General features: G+C 41.5%; 1 protein-coding gene across 29 annotated transcripts; it reads right to left on the bottom strand.

Moving 5' to 3' along the window:
- Positions 1-1,134: 1,134 nt before the first annotated feature.
- Positions 1,135-22,039, bottom strand: LOC121546240 (troponin T, cardiac muscle-like). Of its 29 annotated transcripts, none has more exons than XM_041857373.2 (21): positions 21,949-22,035; positions 16,036-16,071; positions 15,886-15,893; positions 14,222-14,248; positions 11,836-11,868; positions 11,622-11,642; positions 11,492-11,515; positions 11,209-11,247; positions 10,926-10,943; positions 10,681-10,701; positions 9,977-9,994; positions 9,604-9,621; positions 9,134-9,152; positions 8,957-9,020; positions 8,689-8,805; positions 8,366-8,443; positions 8,150-8,263; positions 7,903-8,015; positions 7,515-7,605; positions 6,374-6,411; positions 1,256-1,470 (listed from the first exon to the last, which is right to left on the bottom strand). In XM_041857373.2, exons 2-21 carry the CDS (start codon positions 16,053-16,055, stop codon positions 1,431-1,433), a joined length of 921 nt encoding a protein of 306 aa, XP_041713307.1. In that variant the 5' UTR covers positions 16,056-16,071; positions 21,949-22,035; the 3' UTR covers positions 1,256-1,430. The 29 variants fall into 29 exon arrangements, with proteins under 29 accessions (XP_041713282.2, XP_041713285.2, XP_041713286.2 ...); XM_041857372.2 differs by lacking the exon at positions 6,374-6,411 and adding an exon at positions 6,729-6,769 and having other exon boundaries at positions 21,949-22,033; XM_041857348.2 differs by lacking the exon at positions 6,374-6,411 and having other exon boundaries at positions 1,135-1,470; positions 21,949-22,039.
- Between the last annotated feature and the right edge of the window lie 167 nt (positions 22,040-22,206).

Raw genomic sequence — 22,206 nt, 5'->3', positions numbered from 1 at the left:
CTGCTACTTTTTTGTTGGTGTTGTCAGATAATCGCACAATTATTGACTTGATTCTGTACAACTTTTAGCAGTGCAGAAATGTATTCTTGCCAAGAAATCTGTGGCCGATTTCTATCATGGCCACAGACCTTGTGGCGTAGCAGGAAACTCAGGTTCCTGGTGTCCCCCTTACTGAAATTCCACATTATTTCACATGTGAAACGTGTTTTTGGAACACATCATGTGCAAGTGAAATTTCACACTTGAAATCATTTGCAAATGTATTTTTGGAACACTTCACATGAGATCATGTTGTCACCTGTAGCTATCACATTTTGTTTTACATGTTGTCACATAATCACATTAACTTCACATAAGATCATATGTGATCACATAAAACCATTTTAGGACCGAGGACCATATTAGGATGTTTGTAAGATGTTCTCAAGACATTTGTTTTACCAGTCGTCAGGACGTCGCGTTACAATTTATAAGTAAATTAATAAAAAGGTATGGTGGTTTTAAAGTAAGTGGTACGCTGTTGAGCTAAAATATGACCTGGGATTTGAACCCACAACATCTGGGTCGGGTGTGCTGCTCTTTCTACTGCGCCACAAAATCTAAAACGTTGACCTACACATTCATTACATATACACTTAGCAAAAAAGAGTGCTATGCGCACTGCTATTTGCTAGTAGCAGTTAATCGGAGTATTTTCACATTATTGATTTAATTGACGTATTTCAGTAATTTCAGCGTTTTATGTGTCGCGTTCCAAAACACGATTTCACGTGAAATTTCATGTGAAATCGTGATTTTTCTAATATGTGAAATCATGTGTTTTTTCTGTAAGGGATTGCATTGTGCAAGCAATATTATGTGTTACGTTGCACTGTGGTATTCTATGTGTGGTTAATAAATACATGTATTTCTCTAAATAATATAATAATAATAATAATAATTGATTGGATTTATATAACGCTTTTCCCAGATGCTCGAAAAGCTTTACCTTATGTTATGTTATGAACCAGAGATGGAGGGAGAGAAGGAAGCTAGATTTGAATTCACGACCTCAGGGAAATGAGACGAAAGCTTTCGCGCTACTGGAGCCACGGTATTGTACATAATAATAATATATGCAAATTATCAGACGCTTTTATTCAAAGCGATTTACAGCAGTCGTCCGTGCATTTTCGTATGGGTAGCACCAATCTTGTACATTTTTTCAGCTTCAGACTTTTCATTATTTTTCATTAAAATAAAATCAGACACTGAATCAAAAGCAAACATCTCTTTATTGTTTCTAGCTTCATGAACAGCAAACAGTGACCGTGACAGCAGCACATTTCCATAGTAATTTGCATGTACACTGATAACAAGAACAACAACAAAACAATCCTCCATCATCGTCTGGATTCTCAGTCCTGGAGACTTCATCCTGCCAGTTCTCATTACCTCCTGACCGCCTTGGCCTTGCCTCTGCCTTTGGCACTGTGAAACCACACAGAGTACACCAGTCAAACACCTCTGTCACTGTTTCTATGTGACCAGTAGGTGGCGTTATTATATTGATATACTGCCACTGTTTCTATCTGACCAGTAGGTGGCGTTATTATATTGACATACTTAGGAATAATAAATGTACTTATACTGGGTGCTAAAAGAGATAAGCGCCACTAGGAGCTAAAAGGAATACTAAAAGCGATTATTATGCTAATGTAGGTGAATACATATGACCAACAAAATATTTTAAATATCGAGGACATGTATAGGGCGGACAATCAAAGGTTCTACCAGCAACATCTTCAGCAAATCTATCCTAAACATCTTCTATGATGATTACAGCACCAGAGAGGAAGAGTAGAGTTTTGAAAGAATGAGTCAGAGATATATAGATTGATGTATGAAAGAGGGGAGAGGGGGGATGGGAATGGAAACAGAGACAGTTCTGTGTGAGTTGTCATGCATCACAGGATGAAAGGGAACACAGAACTTTCACACACAGGACCGAGGGTTAGTAAAGGACGAATGAATGAATAATGAATGAATGAATGAATGACATGGCGATCGTGTCCTATCTTCAGCGGTCTTACCGTGATGTTCTCTTAGGGCCAAACCTAACTTTCATTTTCTCTTAGTTTCCCATTGACATCAATGCATGACTAAGTGAACATTTGACTGAATTGGAAGTTAGAATTTCACCCATAATGCACCATTTATGTCTATAATTTATCATAGGCTATCAACATATCATTCCTAAAGCCTGACATATGAGTTAGAAAGCTATAGCCAGCCAATACCTGTATGTAAAATTCAACTTACCATCAGAAAACAGTGAGACTTCAGACAGTGGACAGGACTCAACCCAGACATCTTGGATTCTGTCCTTTACTTTTACTTACAGACTTTTTTCCAGAGGTCATTTTTTGGAGGCATTACAGTACATACTGTATGCACTGCAATACATACGACTTAACTAAATTCCTTAGCCTACAGAGACTATAATCTACTGTCAGTTTTGATGATGACACAATGTTCTGGGGCCAATAGTAGGCTGTTGATTAGGATCACGATCTTCCCAGACTATTGGGGTCTATTCTAGATTAATGGAGAAGGATGGATGGAATGGAAGGAGCCACTCAAAAGACTGGTCAAATTAGGATGCAGCACTACGATCCTAATGTTTTCTCCCAGGTTGGATCATATGCTCCGAGCTAGTTCTCTTCAAGCAGGATCATGTGACTTTAAAAGGCCTTGGGGTTAAGACAGGGCGGAACAGTGAATGGGTGAGTGACAATTAGTGTATCTCAATAGTCTAAAGTATATCCTTCTCATTGTCTCCTTTCCTTAATCTGCACTGATGAAAAAAAGCAGGAAAGGTTGCTTTCACCTATCCTGTGTCTTCAGATCACAGGATAGGTGAATAGTTATGCACTCTCAAGTTTTCAGTTTTTTTGTCTTATTTCTTGTTTGTTTCACAATAAAACATATTTTGCATCTTCAAAGTGGTAGGCATGTTGTGTAAATCAAAAATTTTTCAATTTAATTGCAGGTTGTAAGGCAACAAAATAGAAAAAATGTCAAGGGGGGTGAATACTTTGGCAAGCCACTGTACAGAGTCAATGTACAGGGGGTACCAGTACAGAGTCAATGTGCGGGGGCACCGGTTAGTTGAGGTAATTGAGGTAATATGTACATGTGGGTAGAGTTAAAGTGACTATGCATAGATAATAAACAGAGTAGCAGCAGCGTAAAAAAGAAGGGGTGGGGTGGGGGGGATAATGCAAATAGTCCGGGTAGCCATGATTAGCTGTTCAGGGGTCTTATGGCTTTGGGTTAGAAGCTGTTAAGAAGTATTTTGGACCTAGACTTGGCGCTCTGTTACCGCTTGCCATGCAGTAGCAGAGAGAACAGTCTATGACTAGGGTGGCTGGAGTCTTTGACAATTTTTAGGGCCTTCTTCTGACACCGCCTTGTATAGAGGTCCTGGATGGCAGGAAGCTTGGCCCCAGTGACGTACTGGGCCGTACGCACTACCCTCTGTAGTGCCTTGCAGTCGGAGGCCGAGCAGTTGCTATACCAGGCGGTGATGCAACCAGTCAGGATGCTCTCGATGGTGCAGCTGTAGACATTTTTGAGGATCTGAGGACCCATGCCAAATCTTTTCAGTCTCCTGAGGGGGAATAGGCTTTGTCGTGCCCTCTTCACAACTGTCTTGGTGTGTTTGGACCATGATAGTTCGTTGGTGATGTGGACACCAAGGAACTTGAAGCTCTCAACCTGTTCCACTACAGCCCCATCGATGAGAATGGGGGCGTGCTCAGTCTTTTTTTCCCCTGTAGTCCACAATCATCTCCTTTGTCTTGATCACGTTGAGGGAGAGGTTGTTATCCTAGCACCACACGGCCAGGTCTCTGACCTGCTCCCTATAGGCTGTCTCATCGTTGTCAGTGATCAGGCCTACCACTGTTGTGTCATCGACAAACTTAATGATGGTGTTGGAGTCGTGCCTGGCCATGCAGTCATGGGTGAACAGGGAGTACAGGAGGGGACTGAGCACGCACCCCTGAGGGGCCCCCGTGTTGAGGATCAGCATGGCAGATGTGTTGTTACCTACCCTGGGGACGGCCCGTCAGGAAGTCCAGGATCCAGTTGCAGAGGGAGGTGTTTAGTCCCAGGGTCCTTAGCTTAGTGATGAGCTTTGAGGGCACTATGTGTTGAACGCTGATCTGTAGTCAGTGAATAGCATTCTCACGTAGGTGTTCCTCTTGTCCAGGTGGGAAAGGGCAGTGTGTAGTGCAATAGAGATTGCATCATCTGTGGATCTGTTGAGGCGGTATGCAAATTGGAGTGGGTCTAGGGTTTCTGGAATAATGGTGTTGATGTGAGCCATGACCAGCCTTTCAAAGCACTTCATGGCTACAGACATGAGTGCTACGGGTCGGTAGTCATTTAGTCAGGTTATCTTAGTGTTCTGGGGCACAGGGACTATGGTGGTCTGCTTGAAACACGTTGGTATTACAGACTCAGTCAGGGACATGTTGAAAATGTCAGTGAAGACAATTGCCAGTTGGTCAGCGCATGCTCGGAGTACACGTCCTGGTAATCCGTCTGGCCCTGCGGCCTTGGGAATGTTGACCTGCTTAAAAGTCTTACTCACATCGGCTATGGAGAGCATGATCACATAGTCATCCGGAACAGCTGATGCTCTCAATCATGCTTCAGTGTTGCTTGCCTCGAAGCGAGCATAGAAGTGATTTAGCTCGTCTGGTAGGCTCGTGTCATTGGGCAGCTCGCGGCTGTGCTTCCCTTTGTAGTCTGTAATAGTTTGCAAGCCCTGCCACATCCGACGAGTGTAGTATGATTAAATATTTGCCTGTTTGATGGTTCATCAGAGAGCATAGCAGGATTTCTTATAAGCGTCCGGGTTAGAGTCCCGCTCCCTGAAAGCAGCAGCTCTACCCTTTAGCTCAGTGCGGATGTTGCCTGTAATCTATGGCTTCTGGTTGGGGTATGTATGTACGGTCACTGTGGGGACGACGTCATCGATGCACTTATTGATGAAGCCAGTGACTGATGTGGTGTACTCAATGCCATCGGAAGAATCCCGGAACATATTTCAGTCTGTGCTAGCAAAACAGTCCTGTAGCTTAGCGTCTGTGTCATTTGACCACTTCCTTATTAACCGAGTCACTGGTGCTTCCTGCTTTAGTTTTTTGCTCATAAGCAGGAATCAGGAGGATAGAATTATGGTCCGATTTGCCAAATGGAGGGCGAGGGAGAGCTTTGTACGCGTCTCTGTGTGTGGAGTAAAGGTGGTCTAGAGTTGTTTTTCCTCTGGTTGCACATTTAACATGCTGGTAGAAATTAGGTAGAACGGATTTAAGTTTCCCTGCATTAAAGTCCCCGGCCACTAGGAGCGCTGCCTCTGGATGAGCGTTTTCCTGTTTGCTTATGGCCTTATACAGCTCACTGAGTGCAATCTTAGTGCCAGCATTGGTTTGTGGTGGTAAATAGACAGCTACGAAAAATATAGAAGAAAACTCTCTTGGTAAATAGTGTGGTGTACAGCTTATCATGAGATATTCTACCTCAGGCGAGCAAAATGTAGAGACTTCCTTAGTATTAGATTTCGTGCACCAGCTGTTGTTTACAAATATACACAGACCGCCACCCCTTTTCTTACCGGAGTCAGACGTTCTATCCTGCCGATGTAGCGTATATCCCGCCAGCTGTATGTTAACCATGTCGTCGTTTAGCCACGACTCGGTGAAACATAAGATATTGCAGTTTTTAATGCCCTGTTGGTAGGATATTATTGATCTTAGGTCGTCCATTTTGTTTTCCAATTATTGTACGTTGGCTAATAGGATTGATGGAAGAGGCAGATTACTAGCTTGCCGTCGGATCCTTACAAGGCACCCTGACCTACGTCCACGATATCTCCGTCTCTTTCTCATGCGAATGACGGGGATTTGGGCCTTGTCGGGTGTCTGTAGAGTGTCCGACTCATTGAAGAAAAAATCTTCATCCAATACGAAGTGAGTAATCGCTGTCCTGATATCCAGAAGCTCTTTTCGGTCATAAGAGACGATGGCAGAAACATTACGTACAGAATAAATTACAAATAACACACATAATAGCACAATTGGTTAGAGGGCCGTAAAACGGCAGCCATCTCCTCCAGCGCCATTTATGAAGGAGAGGAGACGAAGAGAAGAAGCCACTTTTGAGACACACTCCCCTGAATGTTCCCAACTGCAAATGTCTTGATAGTATTCCAACACTTGGCTTTATTTAATGTAGCCCTAATTATAATTTGGATGGTTGGTTTAGGCCCCCCAGGCTCTTTTTAAATAGAGAGAAACTGACCAGTGTGGCTCTGGGTACTTACCTCTGGTGGTCCTGGACACGGGCAAGAAGCTGATTGATCTGTGAAAGGACACACAGTGGAGGCTGCCTAAGCACTGAGACAACACACTGACTGACACCTGTAGGGAAACCTGGGATCCTGCAGTTTGGAGTCATGGCCTGGCTGCACTACCACCTGTCTGAGGAGTGTGTGGTTCACCTGTGGTTCACCTGTGGTCGAAAGCATTCACCTGTGGTCCACCACCTGACCTGACCCGGTCGCCCGGTTGCGCTTACCTGAGCTCCGAGTATAAAATAAAAAACGCTCACTCTGACAACAACGACTGACAGCGGACTACACAACAGTGAGGTTGATGCCCCCACAGCCGATTACTCACAACTTCTGCTGCTCATTGATTCGGGTCTGGAGAACATTCATCTGGAAGCAAGTCAGAGTTTTAGACAGGTGCGCCTCTCGTAGGGTGTCCTCTTAGGCAGTAGGATTAACACTACCAGTTTCAAAATAGGGGATGTGGCTTGTTAAGCATGTATATGTTTAAACTGCTTTGTATTTCATGAGTGTAAGTTACTCTCAGTGAAATAGACTGCATTTACAGCATGTAAAGGGACACGTAATGCTTTGGTATACAGCACAGGCGGCTGGTGGCACCTTAATTGGGGAGGACGGGCACATAGGAATGGCTGGAACGGAATAAATGGAATGGTATCAAACACGTGGTTTCCATGTGTTTGATACCATTAATTTTACATGTACATTTTCGTCATTTAGCAGACGCTCTTATCCAGAGAGACTTACACAGTTAGTGCATTCATTTTAAGATGGGTGAGACAACCCTATCACAGTCGTAGTAAGTAAATTTTTCCTCAATTCACTCCCATTATTTATTATGAGCTGTCCTCCCCTCACCAGCCTCCTGTGGTAGGCAGTCATTGGATGACAGAGGAGATGATAAGGAGTTCAGAGGAGATTATATGGAGGTCAGGACACATGAAAAAGACCCAGACCCATTTGAAGTAAAACATCACAATCTTGTAATCTTCACCGTACTACACTGTCATGTCATATGCACGACCAGTGATCTTGTTTTTACCCTGTGGATCACAATGCACAGTACAGCCATGGGTTTGGTCACCATGGCTTGGACCTGAGTGAGAACACTTACGTCATATTTCTGTTTCTTCAGTTTCTCACTGAGGTCGAACTTCTCCGCCTCCAACTCCATCATCCACTGCCAAAGCTCATTGGCCTTCTCCCTGCAGGACGACAACCAATGGGAAGCCAGCGTTCAGTCAGCGCATGAGGTTCTACTTTTGGTCCTCCTTCACAGGATACTTTCTAAGCAACTATATGTATTTATCTGTATTTAATGTTTTCTTCGATGTATGAACATGTACAGTAGATAATTTCAACAATGAAATAGAGCTTTCAGTGTGTGTCCGAAATGATACCCTATACCCTAAACAGTGCATTACTTTTGACAAGAGCCCGGGAGCCATTTGAGATGGAGCCAAAGACACTTGAGTATTTTGGGGTAATGAAATATATCATACTTGAGTTTGTCCTCGTTGAGATGGTCGATGATCAGAGCCTTCCTTCTGTCAGCCAGAATCTTCTTCTTCTTTTCCCTCTCAGTCTGCTTCTTGGCTCCCTTCTTGCCCTCTTGCTGTGGATGGACATCGCCAGCACAGTGAGAGGGCGTGCAAGTGTCAAGATAACCACTAGGTGGCAGCAAATCAGATGCGAATGTTGTAATCATGAGAGAGAGCGAGTGTGTGTGTGTGTGGAGCTAGCGCTAACCTTCTGTTGGATGCCACCGTACGTGTGAGTCATGTTAGTGAGGGCCTTCTTCTTCTTAGCGTCGTCATCGTGCTTCCTACGCTGTTCATCTTGCTCCCTCCGCTCTTTCTCTTCCTGAAACGGGGAGCGACAGAAGGTTAAAGAAGAGAGGAAAACAACTAGGGCCACAGTTGGCCTTGACATCACAATTGAGACATGAATTAATGAGAGACTCACGGCTAGACGGGCCTGCCTCTCTTTCTCCTGTTCAGCACGAATCCTCTGCTGCTCTGCCCTCTCGGTACGACGCTTCTCCTACACGCACACACACACACACACACACACACAGTTACAGTCTGTGACAGATAAGGTATCCAACCTGATTCATCTGTGTACCTCAAGACTATGTTGGCACACTGAACCTGGGCTTTAGCTATGGGAGCCAACCAGAACGTCAGGTCTGCAATGTCACTCATTACGTGTGCAGTTCACAAACAAATCCATGTAGTGTTCCAGCAGTGTGTGTGTGAGCTCCAGCAGTGGTACAGTAGAGGACCTACGATCCTGTTGACGAGACTGATGAGCTCATCTTCATCTTTCTTCCTCTGGACGAAGTGAGACTCAATCAGAGAGGTCAGCTCAGCCATGTCCTTCTCCTGACGCTTCCTGTGCAGGTCCTGTAACACACACGCACGCATGCACACACGCACACACACACACACACACACACACACACAACACACACACACACACACACGAGTGATTAGTGTGTTGGGCACTCTTATTGCTATATTCAGATAATCTAGCTGGTAGGATTGCATCACTCACGTCAAAATCGACTTTACCATCTCCCTCTGGTAGCTTTGGAGGAGCAACATTTGGCATAAAACTCCTGAAAAACATTAGATATGATTCCATCAAATACTCTCCATTCAATTACTTTGATTCAGTGACACGGCAAACCACAAGAGAAAGTTCTTGGCTGAAATAGAATCAAACACTTACTTTGGTTTGGCTTTGGAATCTGTAAGTCACAACAGAAAAGGCTATTATATTTAATTCAAAGTAGAAATAAGAAGTGATCAAATTCAATATATTTATTTCTAAATCCGATTAGTAAAAATCTAAATGTTTTGAAATGTCTCAACCAAATTTGGAAAAACCCAAAGGTTTGAAAAGTATTTAAAAACATAAATGGCTTTGAAAATGTTTCAACAGACGTTTTTAAAAACGTCAAAACCTTTCAAAAAAATCTAAATGTACCTTCAGTATGGTCTGTTGTTTTATAGCAAAAATAATAAACAACTTGTTTTAGACTGAAACACCTGACTCGAAGAGTGATTTTCTGAAATTCTCTATAGAATACATACAGAGACCTAGAATTGGTTACAGAGAACAAGACTAGATCTAGAACTGGTTACAGAGAACAAGACTAGATCTAGAACTATAGTTACAAAGAACTAGACAACGCTCACCTTGAGTCTCTCCACCGGCTGTTGGTGAAAAACACAGAAAAGAAGGGATGATCACACAGAGCTTTCAACACAAGATTCATACATTTACAGTAAATTATGGTAACACATTGGATTATTACGGCAGGATATTTCAGTGGTAGGCCTTATCTATTGAAACCTGCTGTATGAAATGGTGTATTATGCAACCAAAACCAATGCATTATCACATAGTGATGGCTCAATGTTCTGACAGGCAGCGGAATGGTATGACACACAAAGCATTAGCTACTAGGGAATGCAAAATAACATTCACAGCAGACTGTTACAGTCCAGTCTATAGTTATAGACCTACACTTCATGCATTCTGTACAAGACAACAACGTAGAACAGGTACCTTCTTCTGTTGGTGTTTCTATGTGAGGGACATGAGAATGATTCATTTAGTAGTCAATAGACTGAATTGTTGATCAGTAAAGTGTGAGAATATGACGTTGTAAAGCACATGCTGTAAAGGTCTATTGATATTGAATCAGTACACAGTAATCAGTAATGGGGTTATCAATAGGATACGTTTGTTAGCTGGGTATGCTAAAGTGGCACAAATGGTACCAGTGAAAGGTGTGCTATTTAAGCAATAAGGCCCGAGGGGTGTAGTATTTGACCAATATACCACGGCTAAGGACCGTTCTTAAGCACGACGCAATGCGGTGTGCCTGGACACAGCCCTTAGCCTTGATATATTGGCCATATATCACAAACCCCAGAGGTGCCTTATTGCTATTATAAACTGGTTACCAACGTAATTAGAGCAGTAAAAATAAATGTTTTGTCATACCCGTGGTATACATCTGACATACCATGGCTGTCAGCCAATCAGCACTCAGGGCTCGAACCACCCAGTTTATAATACAGCTCATAACATGGATATAAAATGCAGCTCAAACTAAGTGAATATGAAGCCAAGAAAAGCGTTACGTTCTACTACTGCGGGCTCTGTTATAAAAGCATCATCAGACTGATTAGCAAAGAAGCATGAAGCGAATAATAGAATATGAGCTGATGTATGTACTTGTAAGATGAAGCCAAGAAAAGCTTTACCTTCTACAACAGGTGGGGGCTCTGTTGCAAGGACACATGAATCAATAAAGCATTAAGCAAATAATTACGAAACTTAATGTGCAAAAATATTTTGTTGCGGCTTTGACAGCACCTGTGGGCCAGATTAGCTGCATGCTGCTGTTGTACCTACTTAATACATTATGTTACTATTGCAGATAGAAGGCTACAGTATAATCCATGCAGGGGAAAACTTTTGTAATGTAGAGGCAAAAGGTCAATATTACCTTCTACTGTAGTGGACTCTTTTGTAAGGATTAAAGAACGAGGAGTGGATCAGTTGAGTGTACAAATATGAGGTAAAGAAAAATAATATGTATTATAATATATTTAATAATACAAATAACTCAGTCAGTGTTGTGAAAATAAGCATGTATGTTGCATTAATATAATGCCGATCGCTCATGTGTCTTAGATTACTTCACTGGCATTAATGAATGTGTACTATTAGCACAAATGTACATCTATACTAGAAATTAAAGACTATGGTAAAGCAAAACAAGTCTTTACCTTCTACTTCTGGTTCTGGTTCTGGTTCTGGCTCTGGTTCTATGGTGAAGATACAATATTAGTATGTGAATAAAGCTTGAAGCAAACAAGACAGAACCAAAACAAACATATTCCACGACATAATGCCAAACTACTGTTGGTAAAATAATAACACCGGTAGACTTTTACTCTAAACACTTATCACTGGCAAGACTGAAAATAAAAGTATAATCAGGATACTGTAGCTAGGGTACATCCTAATATGCAGCAATGACATTTAATGTTAAAAGCAAGAAAGCATTACCTGGTTCTACCTCTGGTGTGGGCTCTATGGTAATGGCAGGGAAGGATTAGTAAGTGGATCAATTATTATTGTTCAATAATAATAATAATGTGCAAAAACAAGAAGCATATCAAGCCATGACATGGTTTACCTACAACTGCAGGGGCAGGATCTGTGGTAAAGTCATATCGTTGATTAGTGAATTTGCAATGAGCAAATAACTTAAAAAGGGATAGTTCAGCATTATTACATATTTAGATATACTGTAGATAAATCGCTTAACTGTCACTTTAATAAAGATGAATACTTTTTTGGTAGTAAGCCAATAATATAATAATAATAATAATAGCCAAGAAAAGCTTTACCTTCTACAGATTCTGTGGCAGGTTCTGTTATAGCTAAAAGCATAGGATTGTTTAGGATGTATTTGCACATCATCTTCTCCACATCTATCACTCCTGTGTTAATACTACATTGTAATTATTTTGCACTATGGCCTATTTATTGCCTTACCTCCATAACTTACTAAATTTGCACACACTGTATATAGATTTTCTATTGTGTTATTGACTGTATGTTTTGTTTATCCCATGTGTAACTCTGTGTTGTTTTTATCGCACTGCTTTGCTTTATCTTGGCCAGGTCGCAGTTGTAAATGAGAACTTGTTCTAAACTGGCCTACCTGGTTAAATAAAGGTTAAATAAAAAAATGAAATAAAATGTTTAATTCATATTCATTAAAGATATTTAGTCAAGACTTGAAAAGTGCCATTTATTTCAAATGATAATTATTCAGTGTCTGCAACCCTCAAGTCTGGTGAAATAAAGGTGAAATAAAATAAAATAAAAATAGTGTCAGCCACTGTTAGGCTAAGGCAGAGTCAATAAGACAGACAGAAATACAGCCTTTTCTCAGATTATGAGAGCTCTGTGAGGAGAGATATTATGTATGTCATACATTACAGAATAGCTGCTAGACAATTGCTTTCAACTTGATTGACTACAAAAACGCTGTGCACATACCAATTTTTTTTCTAAATGTAAGATATTTGGGTACAGTATATAACTTCTATGCGGGATATATTACATGTATATTAGCATGCAGAATCTATACATAGTGGGGGAATTTTTTTTATTTAGTCAGCCACCAATTGTGCAAGTTCTCCCACTTAAAAAGATGAGAGAGGCCTGTAATTTTCATCATAGGTACACGTCAACTATGACAGACAAATTGAGAATTTTTTTCTCCAGAAAATCACATTGTAGGATTTTTAATGAATTTATTTGCAAATTATGGTGGAAAATCGGTATTTGGTCACCTACAAACAAGCAAGATTTCTGGCTCTCACAGACCTGTAACTTCTTCTTTAAGAGGCTCCTCTGTCCTCCACTCGTTACCTGTATTAATGGCACCTGTTTGAACTTGTTATCAGTATAAAAGACACCTGTCCACAACCTCAAACAGTCACACTCCAAACTCCACTATGGCCAAGACCAAAGAGCTGTCAAAGGACACCAGAAACAAAATTGTAGACCTGCACCAGGCTGGGAAGACTGAATATGCAATAGGTAAGCAGCTTGGTTTTAAGAAATCTGAAGTTTGCTAGAGTGAGTCAGATGAAACCAAAATATAACTTTTTGTTAAAAACTCAACTCGTCGTGTTTGGAGGACAAAGAATGCTGAGTTGCATCCAAAGAACACCATACCTACTGTGAAGCATGGGGGTGGAAACATCATGCTTTGGGCCTGTTTTTCTGCAAAGGGACCAGGACGACTGATCCGTGTAAAGGAAAGAATGAATGGGGCCATGTATCGTGAGATTTTGAGTGAAAACCTCCTTCCATCAGCAAGGCCATTGAAGATGAAACGTGGCTGGGTCTTTCAGCATGACAATGATCCCAAACACACCGCCCGGGCAACGAAGGAGTGGCTTCGTAAGAAGCATTTCAAGGTCCTGGAGTGGCCTAGCCAGTCTCCAGATCTCAACCCCATAGAAAATCTTTGGAGGGAGTTGAAAGTCCGTGTTGCCCAGCGACAGCCCCAAAACATCACTGCTCTAGAGGAGATCTGCATGGAGGAATGGGCCAAAATACCAGCAACAGTGTGTGAAAACCTTGTGAAGACTTACAGAAAACTTTTGACCTGTGTCATTGCCAACAAAGGGTATATAACAAAGTATTGAGAAACTTTTGTTATTGATCAAATACTTATTTTCCACCATAATTTGCAAATAAATTCATTAAAAATCTTACAATGTGATTTTCTGGAGAAAAAAAATCTCATTTTGTCTGTCATAGTTGACGTGTACCTATGATGAAAATTACAGGCCTCTCTCATCTTTTTAAGTGGGAGAACTTGCACAATTGGTGGCTGACTAAATACTTTTTTTTCCCCACTGTATGAAGCATTGAAAAGCATTACTTTCCTCTGCAGGAGCAGCCTCTATTGTAAGGACATCAGAAATATTAATAAAGCTTAAAGCACATTGTTTTGATCATAATTAATACAGCCAAAATCATTAATGCAACATTAACTATAGGAATACTGTATGTCATCTGAAATTAAGGTACCAGTGACTAGAGCCAAAATGTTACAATGCATTCTATGAAACTAGTATATATGACATAGGAATATAGATTATTTCAACCCTGAAGAAAACTGAATCTCTAGCTGTACAATATATATAGCTTGATAATACTATTATTAATGGAACAGTATACATGCAGTTCACAGCACATGGGAAGCATTACCTTCCTCTGCTGGGACTTCAACCTCGACTGATGAGTGGACAGAGGATTGATTAGTGGTTCAATATAAGGCAATGAGTTGGTAGAAGTTGGCCCTAACCACTGACCTAGGGTCAGATATTGTTTAAGGATAATAAAGATTATGATTTAGAATTGGGGTTGGGTGATCTGATCCTAGATCTGTAGTCAGGGCCACTTCTACGATAAGATCAAGGCAAACTGTTTATTACACCATATTTTTCATACATAACGATCGGATTGGATCAGGTTGTTTGAATCTGATTCAGTATCAGTATGATTTCCATACAGTACATACAAACCTTTCATGCAACCTTTGTCAGAACATTGAAAACCATTCTAGAGTGAACAACACATTCTGTTTATGGAATGGAGAGTGCATGGTGTAATATCTGTTTAGCTATTGGATGGAATATGGAGTCGGACACATGAAAAGGGTATAAGTCTCATACACATGGATTGGATGTCCATGTACGCATATACCATAAAGGCAGAAGGGGAGGAAACCAGTATACAAATGATATGCATATTCCACATGTTAATCTTGACAGACAAATGTAGACATAGCATGTGAAATTTCACATTAAAAAAAATCTAATTTAACGTATATTTTGATCAGGTACACGAAGCATGCTTTTTTAAATTCATGGATAATTGTAGTTTAAACCATAATGAATGATCTATAACAGGCCTTGACAATGGCACAACAAGCACAATCGACTTGCTACAGTATATCTATCATGCACTCAAACAAATAACGTCTAAGTAATGCACCAAGCCATACAAAGCTTTTATCTTCCTCTGTGGGTGTTTCTGTGACTGCGCAGACATTTACATTTTAGTCATTTAGCAGACGCTCTTATCCAGAGTGAGTGCATAATTATAAAACAAAAAAATCATACTGGTCCCCCGTGGGAATCGAACCCACAACCCTGGCGTTGCAAACGCCATGCTCTACCAACTGAGCTACACGGGACTACATAGGTTAAGACATAGGTTAAGACATAGGTTAAGACATAGGTTAAGACATAGGTTAAGTTAGCTCAGCAATGTATTTGCAATATAGTTAATATAGTCAATCTTAGCAATATATGTGCAATTGAGTGTACAAAACATTAGGAACACCTTCCTAATATTGAGTTGCACCCCCCTTTGCCCTCAGAACAGCCTCAATTCGTCAAGGCATGGACTCTACAAGGTGTCAAAAGCGTTCCACAGGGATGCTGGCCCATGTCGACTCCAATGCTTCCCACAGTTGTGTCAAGTTGGCTGGATGTCCTTTGGGTGGTGGACCATTCTTGATACACACGGGAAACTGTTGAGCGTGAAAAACCCAGCAGTGTTGCAGTTCTTGACACAAACTGGTGCGCCTGGCACCTACTACCATACCCCGTTCAAAGGTATTTTAATATTTTGTCTTGCCCATTCACCCTCTGAATGCCCATGTCGCAATCCTTCTTTAACCTGTCTCCTCCCCTTCATCTGCACTTATTGAAGTGGATTTAACAGGTGACATCAATAAGGGATCGTAGGTTTCACCTGGATTCACTTGGTCTGTTCCTAATGTTTTGTACACTCAGTGGATAGCGGCTTTAAGCATATTTAGTTTAGCCAAAAAGTAATAATCAATTCTCAAATTCTTACTGTACCTTCCTCCCTGAAAAGAAAACAAACAAAAAACATGAGACATTTTGTTCAAAGACATTGTTTCGAATAACATTTTCATTACTAAATACACTGTAGTGTCGCCTATAGTTGATGAAGTTTCTGAGATGACAAAGATAATAGGCTATACGTACTCATTTTCTTCATCTGCCATGTTTAGATTGGATTACCTGGACAAGAGAGACAAGAGTACAGATGTTTTCTGTTTCACACAAATAAGCACGGGGAGAAGGAATATAGTGGTGAAATGACTGGGGCATGGCTGGATCGCAGAAATACTAGATAAAGATTGAACTCTTTGAATCTTTCCTCCCCACACAAAGCTGTGTCTAAAATGGCACCCTATTCCTGATATAGTGCACTACTTTTGACCAGGGCTCTAGTGCACTATATCAGGAATAGGGACCATTTTAAACGCACCCAGACCTAGTGACATTTTCATCGTGGCACATAGAGATACACAGTACAGTAATATCTGATGTGTTTGAGTTGAGTGTCTGTATGTGGAGTTCTTTCACCACTGGCACTGGCTGCCCTGAGGCCCTCAGCTCTAAACAGCTCCAAGACTAATCCTCAGCCATTTCCTCTTGGCATGGAGGGCCTCTCCTCTCTGCTTTATGGGCAGGATAACCTGATGTCTGGATAACACACTAACCATTACACTGGGACTGGGACTGCAATGGACACTTTGAGGGCCACATTTAATCATTTTTACACCTGGCAGTAAAAGGCACTGTTACTTTCCAATACTTTATTTATAGATTTCCAGGTTAAGGCAAACAAATAACAGTAAATTAAACGTTTTTATTTTATTTTTTACAACCACTGCCCTGCCATCCCAAAATCAGTGCACTATAAATGTGTTTAGTCTCTTCTAGAAATAGCAGGTGAAGACTTTGCACAGGTGCTAAGGAATAGCAGACATCTCCCAGATATGTACTGTCACTTTATTTAAACTCCAACGTATTATTTCAAGCTGACGGCCTTGTCATACCACATACGGTGCATTTTAGGGACAACCTGAAGGTTATCATTACTTTACAGACAGGAACAGATTCATGAGGGTATATAGTTCTTTATTTAACTAACAAATTTCTGAATGCTATTGTGTGGATGAATAATTTGAGATGACATCTTTTCCTTGAAAGATAAATCATCAGATCATAAAACTAGTGTCAGATAGTTGATATACAGAGGGGGTATTTTTAACAATAATAAAGCACAGTTCATCAGCAGGTGTTAGGTGCTCTTCCAGACAACGAAGTTGGCTGAGCTTATTGAGCGCCTGCATGCTCGTACTCACACACACACAGTAAATCAATGAATAACATGCAGGTCAAGGCCAGCTATTTTGGAAAACAGGGTTTGGCCAGCCTTCTAGCGCTCTACATACAATACCCATCAACTTGACAGCTTTTAGCAACGTGCATTACATTTCCAAGGTGATCCCATTATAAAACTCTATCAGAGGAGATAGGAGTCTGTTGGTGCGGTCATCTTCAGGACAGGAATACCGGCTTACTTAACGGAGGAATAAACACACATGTTCATCGTTGGTGTTTCAACCAGAACGCGGGAAAAATGCCCTTTGTTTATTTTCGCACATGCGCAGTTGTACATCTCTCATAGGGCATAACTGTACCAGTGTAAGAACACAATTTATAACATATTAGTCTATATGTTAACACCCCCACTTGCTCTTATACTGTACAAGTCGTATTCAACCTAACTATCAACACATTTAGCTTACAGTTATACATCTCACAAATGTCAGTTTACATTCCAAACATATAACCCAATAATTTTTCATTTTTGAACTTCGTTACTTAACATTTCTTTTACACTTGTGAGTGAGTCACTATCACTAGCAGCGATAATTAGATCATCGACCCAAATTATCAAAATGATCCTTTCTGTTGCAGTTTGTTTGTTGTAAACACAGTGATCAGCTGGGTTCTGTGTAAAACCATTTTCACTAAGGTGATCATGCAACATTTTGTTCCAGTTCCTTCCTGACTGTTTCAGGCCGTACAGTGACTTGTTCAGTTTGCAGACTAGTTGCTCACCTGTATCTGACCTGACTTCAAAACCCTCTGGTTGCTCCATGTACACTTCACAGTCAATAGGAGCATGTAGATATGCTGTTTTGACATCCATCTGATGTAACTCTAAGTCATACTGAGCTGCTAGCTGCATCAAACAACGTACTGATGTCATATTTGCAGTTGGAGAAAAAGTCTCCTTATAGTCTATTCCTGCCACTTGACTATATCCCTTTGCAACATATCTTGCCTTGTATGTCTCAGTCTCATCTGAATTGTTTTTGACCGCATAGACCCACCTGCCCCCCACTGCATTTTTACCCTCTGGCAGTGTGGTCAATGTGAATGTATCATTTTCCCTAAGGGAATCCATCTCCTCCTTCATAGCAGTAGCCCAAATCTCTGATTTTGGTGAAATCATTGCTTCTTTGAAGGTTTGTGGTGCATTGCACATTACTCTGTAGCAGTAGTCAACACTAGGTGGTATCTGGTCATCACACTTCACTTTACACTCATAGTCTTTTAAGTACTGTGGCTTCTTCCTCTCTCTGTCTGGATAGCGTGGACTCTGACTATCTGAAGTCTCGATTTGCACATCTTGTGTCTCTTCGAATTTTGATCTGCCATCTTGGCTTTTGGCATGGGGGATTGAAATCTCTCCCCACGAAGATCATCACTCATTTCCAAATCTGTCTGAGTTTGGCGTTCGACTACACCTTTTGTAACGAACTTGACTAATCTGTTTTTAAGAACTTTTCCAGTGTCTGGGTAGTAGACTAGGTATGCTGGACTATTTTTATCATACCCGACAAAAATACCCTTTTCACATCTTGAGTCCAACTTTTTTCTTGTTCTGTCTGTATGCATAGCAAACAGATCCAAATTCTTTCATCTTTGAAAGATCAGGCTTTCTCCCAGTAAACATGTAGTGTGGAGTCTGTCCTACACGCTTATTGTAACACCTATTGCGAATTACTGCAGCAGTCATTACAGCATATGTCCACAATTTCTTTGGTAGGTTGCTCTCAAGTAGCATGCATCTTGCCATTTCAAACAGTGTTCTCCAATTTCTCTCAGCGGTCCCATTTTGATGGGGTGAGTAAGGGGCTGAAGTTTCATGTCTTATGGCATTCTTACTGAGCAGTGACTGGAACTCTTTGGCTGTGTACTCTGTGCCATTATCTGACCTGACACACTTTATTTTTCCATAAGGGGCCACATCAGCAATAAACTTCTCAGTAGCTTTTACAGTATCACTTTTTGCTTTTAGGAAATACACAAAAACTGCCCCTGAATAATCATCCGTAAATGCTAGAGTATATCTGAACCCATCTTTCGCCTCTGGCTCAATAGGGCCAGCCAAATCAGTGTGCACAAGCTCAAGAGCTGCTTTTGCCTTTTCATCAGGCTCTCTGTTTCTGCTCTGAACAAATTTTCCCTGTGTGCAGATTTCACAGTTGAGGGTAGATTTGTCAATCTTACCTGTGATTTTCATTCCCTCTGTCACATTTTCTAACTTTGACACATCCTCAAAATTACAGTGGCCAAGAATTTTGTGCCATGTGTGAATATCATAGCACCCATGACATCCATCATCATTTTCATCACTTACAGTGTTAAGATAGTAAAGTCTATCGTACTCCTCGATGTCAAAAGTGGTACCGTTCTTGTGGATGAGCTTGTTACACCCCTGTCGAAAGTTGACTGAAGCTCCGTTGGCTGTCGCTGCTTTAACAGAGAAAATGTCCTGTGGAAACGACGGCACGTACAGCGCCTTCGTCAGCGTTGTTTTCACCCGACGACCCGTGTTGTCTCTCAGGTAAACCTCCGCTGCACCTCTCCTCTCCGCGACACCATTCGTTCTTGTTCCATCAGCCAGCTCCACGGAATGTTTTTCCGGTTTGAAAGTCTCGTCAAACTCCTTAAACTTCCCGATGTCCGTGACTATATGTGACGTTGCTCCCGTATCAACCATCAGCCCTTTATGTTTCAGTCCACGAAGCTGACAGTCACTTATTTTGAATGCAAATGTGTGGCCTTCAGCATCTGTTGCTTGTTTCACATTGTCTCTTCCTTTTCGTCTGCAATTTGCGTCAGTATGAGTGGAGCGCTTGCAAAAACTACACCACTGTCTCCGTTCTCTGTGCTCTCCAGTAACGGTACATTCCCGGGCCTTGTGCCCTTTCTGGCCACAGTTGAAGCAGGTTATCTCGGTCCCTTTATCTCTTCCTCTTGGCCAGCTAACTTTATTGTTACTTGCCTTCATCACGTTGTCGTCAGTGGAAATGGCGCTAAACTTCTCGGTGCTTTCATAGCTCCTCAACTTGGTTTTGAACTTGCCATAAGTTGTCGGCTCGTCACTCTGCGTTATGTGGATGGCAAACGGCTTAAATGATTCGGGCAAACCTTTCAGAATCATTGCAATCAACAGCCCGTCACTTAAAGTCTCTTCAGCATTCCTCAGTGCTGTAATAGCCGTCTCAGCACGAATGATATAATCCGTAACACTTTCGTCACTGGCTTTCTGAAGAGAAGTTAGCTCAGTGTAGAGGCTAATCACACGTGGCTTCCCTTTACCTGCATAATGTTCCCTCAATATCTTCAACGCTTTTCTCCCATCATCTGCTGCTTCTCTCATTATCAGGGAAAGACTTTTATCATCCAAAACCTGTATCAATTCGGCGTAGGCTTCTTCATTTTTCTCTCCGTCTTCTTCATCTTCATCCACGCTCAATATGGTGGCCTTTAGCCCTAGCAAACGCAAGTGTCCCAAAAACTTCGTCTCCCATAACTCGTAGTTTTTTTCATCTCCGTCGAAACATAATCTATTCCATCGGCTTCCATGTTCCCTCCTGGGCCCATAACCTGTTGGTGCGGTCATCTTCAGGACAGGAATACCGGCTTACTTAACGGAGGAATAAACACACATGTTCATCGTTGGTGTTTCAACCAGAACGCGGGAAAAATGCCCTTTGTTTATTTTCGCACATGCGCAGTTGTACATCTCTCATAGGGCATAACTGTACCAGTGTAAGAACACAATTTATAACATATTAGTCTATATGTTAACAGAGTCAATCTTAACATTGACCATATTTGCAATGAAGGTGAAATTGAAGCAACGCTAGAGGGCTGGATTAGAAAACCATTACCGTCCTCACCTCACCTCACTCATCCCTCCCTCCCTCCTTTCTGACCTCGACCCTTTTCTATCCCCCCCTGAGCCCATCCTCTGACCTTACATGCCAATTCATGACAAGTGAAGTGTATTTGGGACACACTCCTATGCATAACATACATTAGGACTGAAGTAGCTAGCCTATAGTGTATTTCTTTAACACAGACGTCAACTCAGTTGAGGACATAGTGTCCCAGTCTGACTCCCAAATGGTTACAACAGAGAACTCTAGCTAAGAGACGTGTGAAGGAGAATATAGACCATCTGTTTAAAGAGCTGTCTCAAAATGTATTAACTGAAATCCACCAAGAATTCACAGGCGATGAGACTTGTTTCCCTGTGGAATGAAATGTGTTTCTCTTTAATATGTGTGGTCGGTACTGGGCCTGGCTCGAGCGCTGGAATAACATGGTCTGACAGTGGCAGGAATGTTGCGGGTGCATCTTTCAGCATTAACCAGCATTAAGTCAAAGCCCAAAGCATGCTAACACCCAGTTCCCCCTACAGAGGACTAGCTTAGCGCCCACTGACTGTCTGTCTCTGTCCAGTCTGGGCCATGAGAAGCAAATCAAACAAATGGAAAGAAACAGAATCCATAAACTTTTCTCTCTGGCATTGCCTGAAATTTATTAGTTCAGCATTTGTGAATGCAACAAATATGATATGGTCCCTCTTGCCCAGAGAACATTTATTCCACATCCCCAGTGCCCAGATTGACATGGGTAAGAAACAGGGGTCCAGCCCCAGAGCAGGCATTCATTCATGCATGCATCCCAGTAAAGTGTTACCGTTACAGTCAAGTCAGGGGTCACATTCAATAGCCTTACCTCCAAACCTCACAGGAAAGAGAGATGGTAAAGTAGTGCTGGACCGGTCTTATTCTTTGAGATCCAGAAACAGACAACTTCAATGAGACTCCAAGGCTCACATAAAACAGCCCTGCCACCCATGTGACCACCTCTTATCTCTGATTGGCTAGGGCAGTGAAGTCTATTGTTAGAGATAGAGGAAGCCTAATATATATCTCAACCATTAAACAAGTAGCAATGACTTAACCGTGGCTGATCTAATAGAGCCATAGTCAT

This window comes from Coregonus clupeaformis, unplaced genomic scaffold (assembly GCF_020615455.1).
Source record: "Coregonus clupeaformis isolate EN_2021a unplaced genomic scaffold, ASM2061545v1 scaf2078, whole genome shotgun sequence".
NCBI classification, from domain to species: domain Eukaryota; kingdom Metazoa; phylum Chordata; class Actinopteri; order Salmoniformes; family Salmonidae; genus Coregonus; species Coregonus clupeaformis.
The sequence above is the reverse complement of the archived record's forward strand: the minus strand, read 5'-3'. Positions and strand labels throughout refer to the sequence as shown.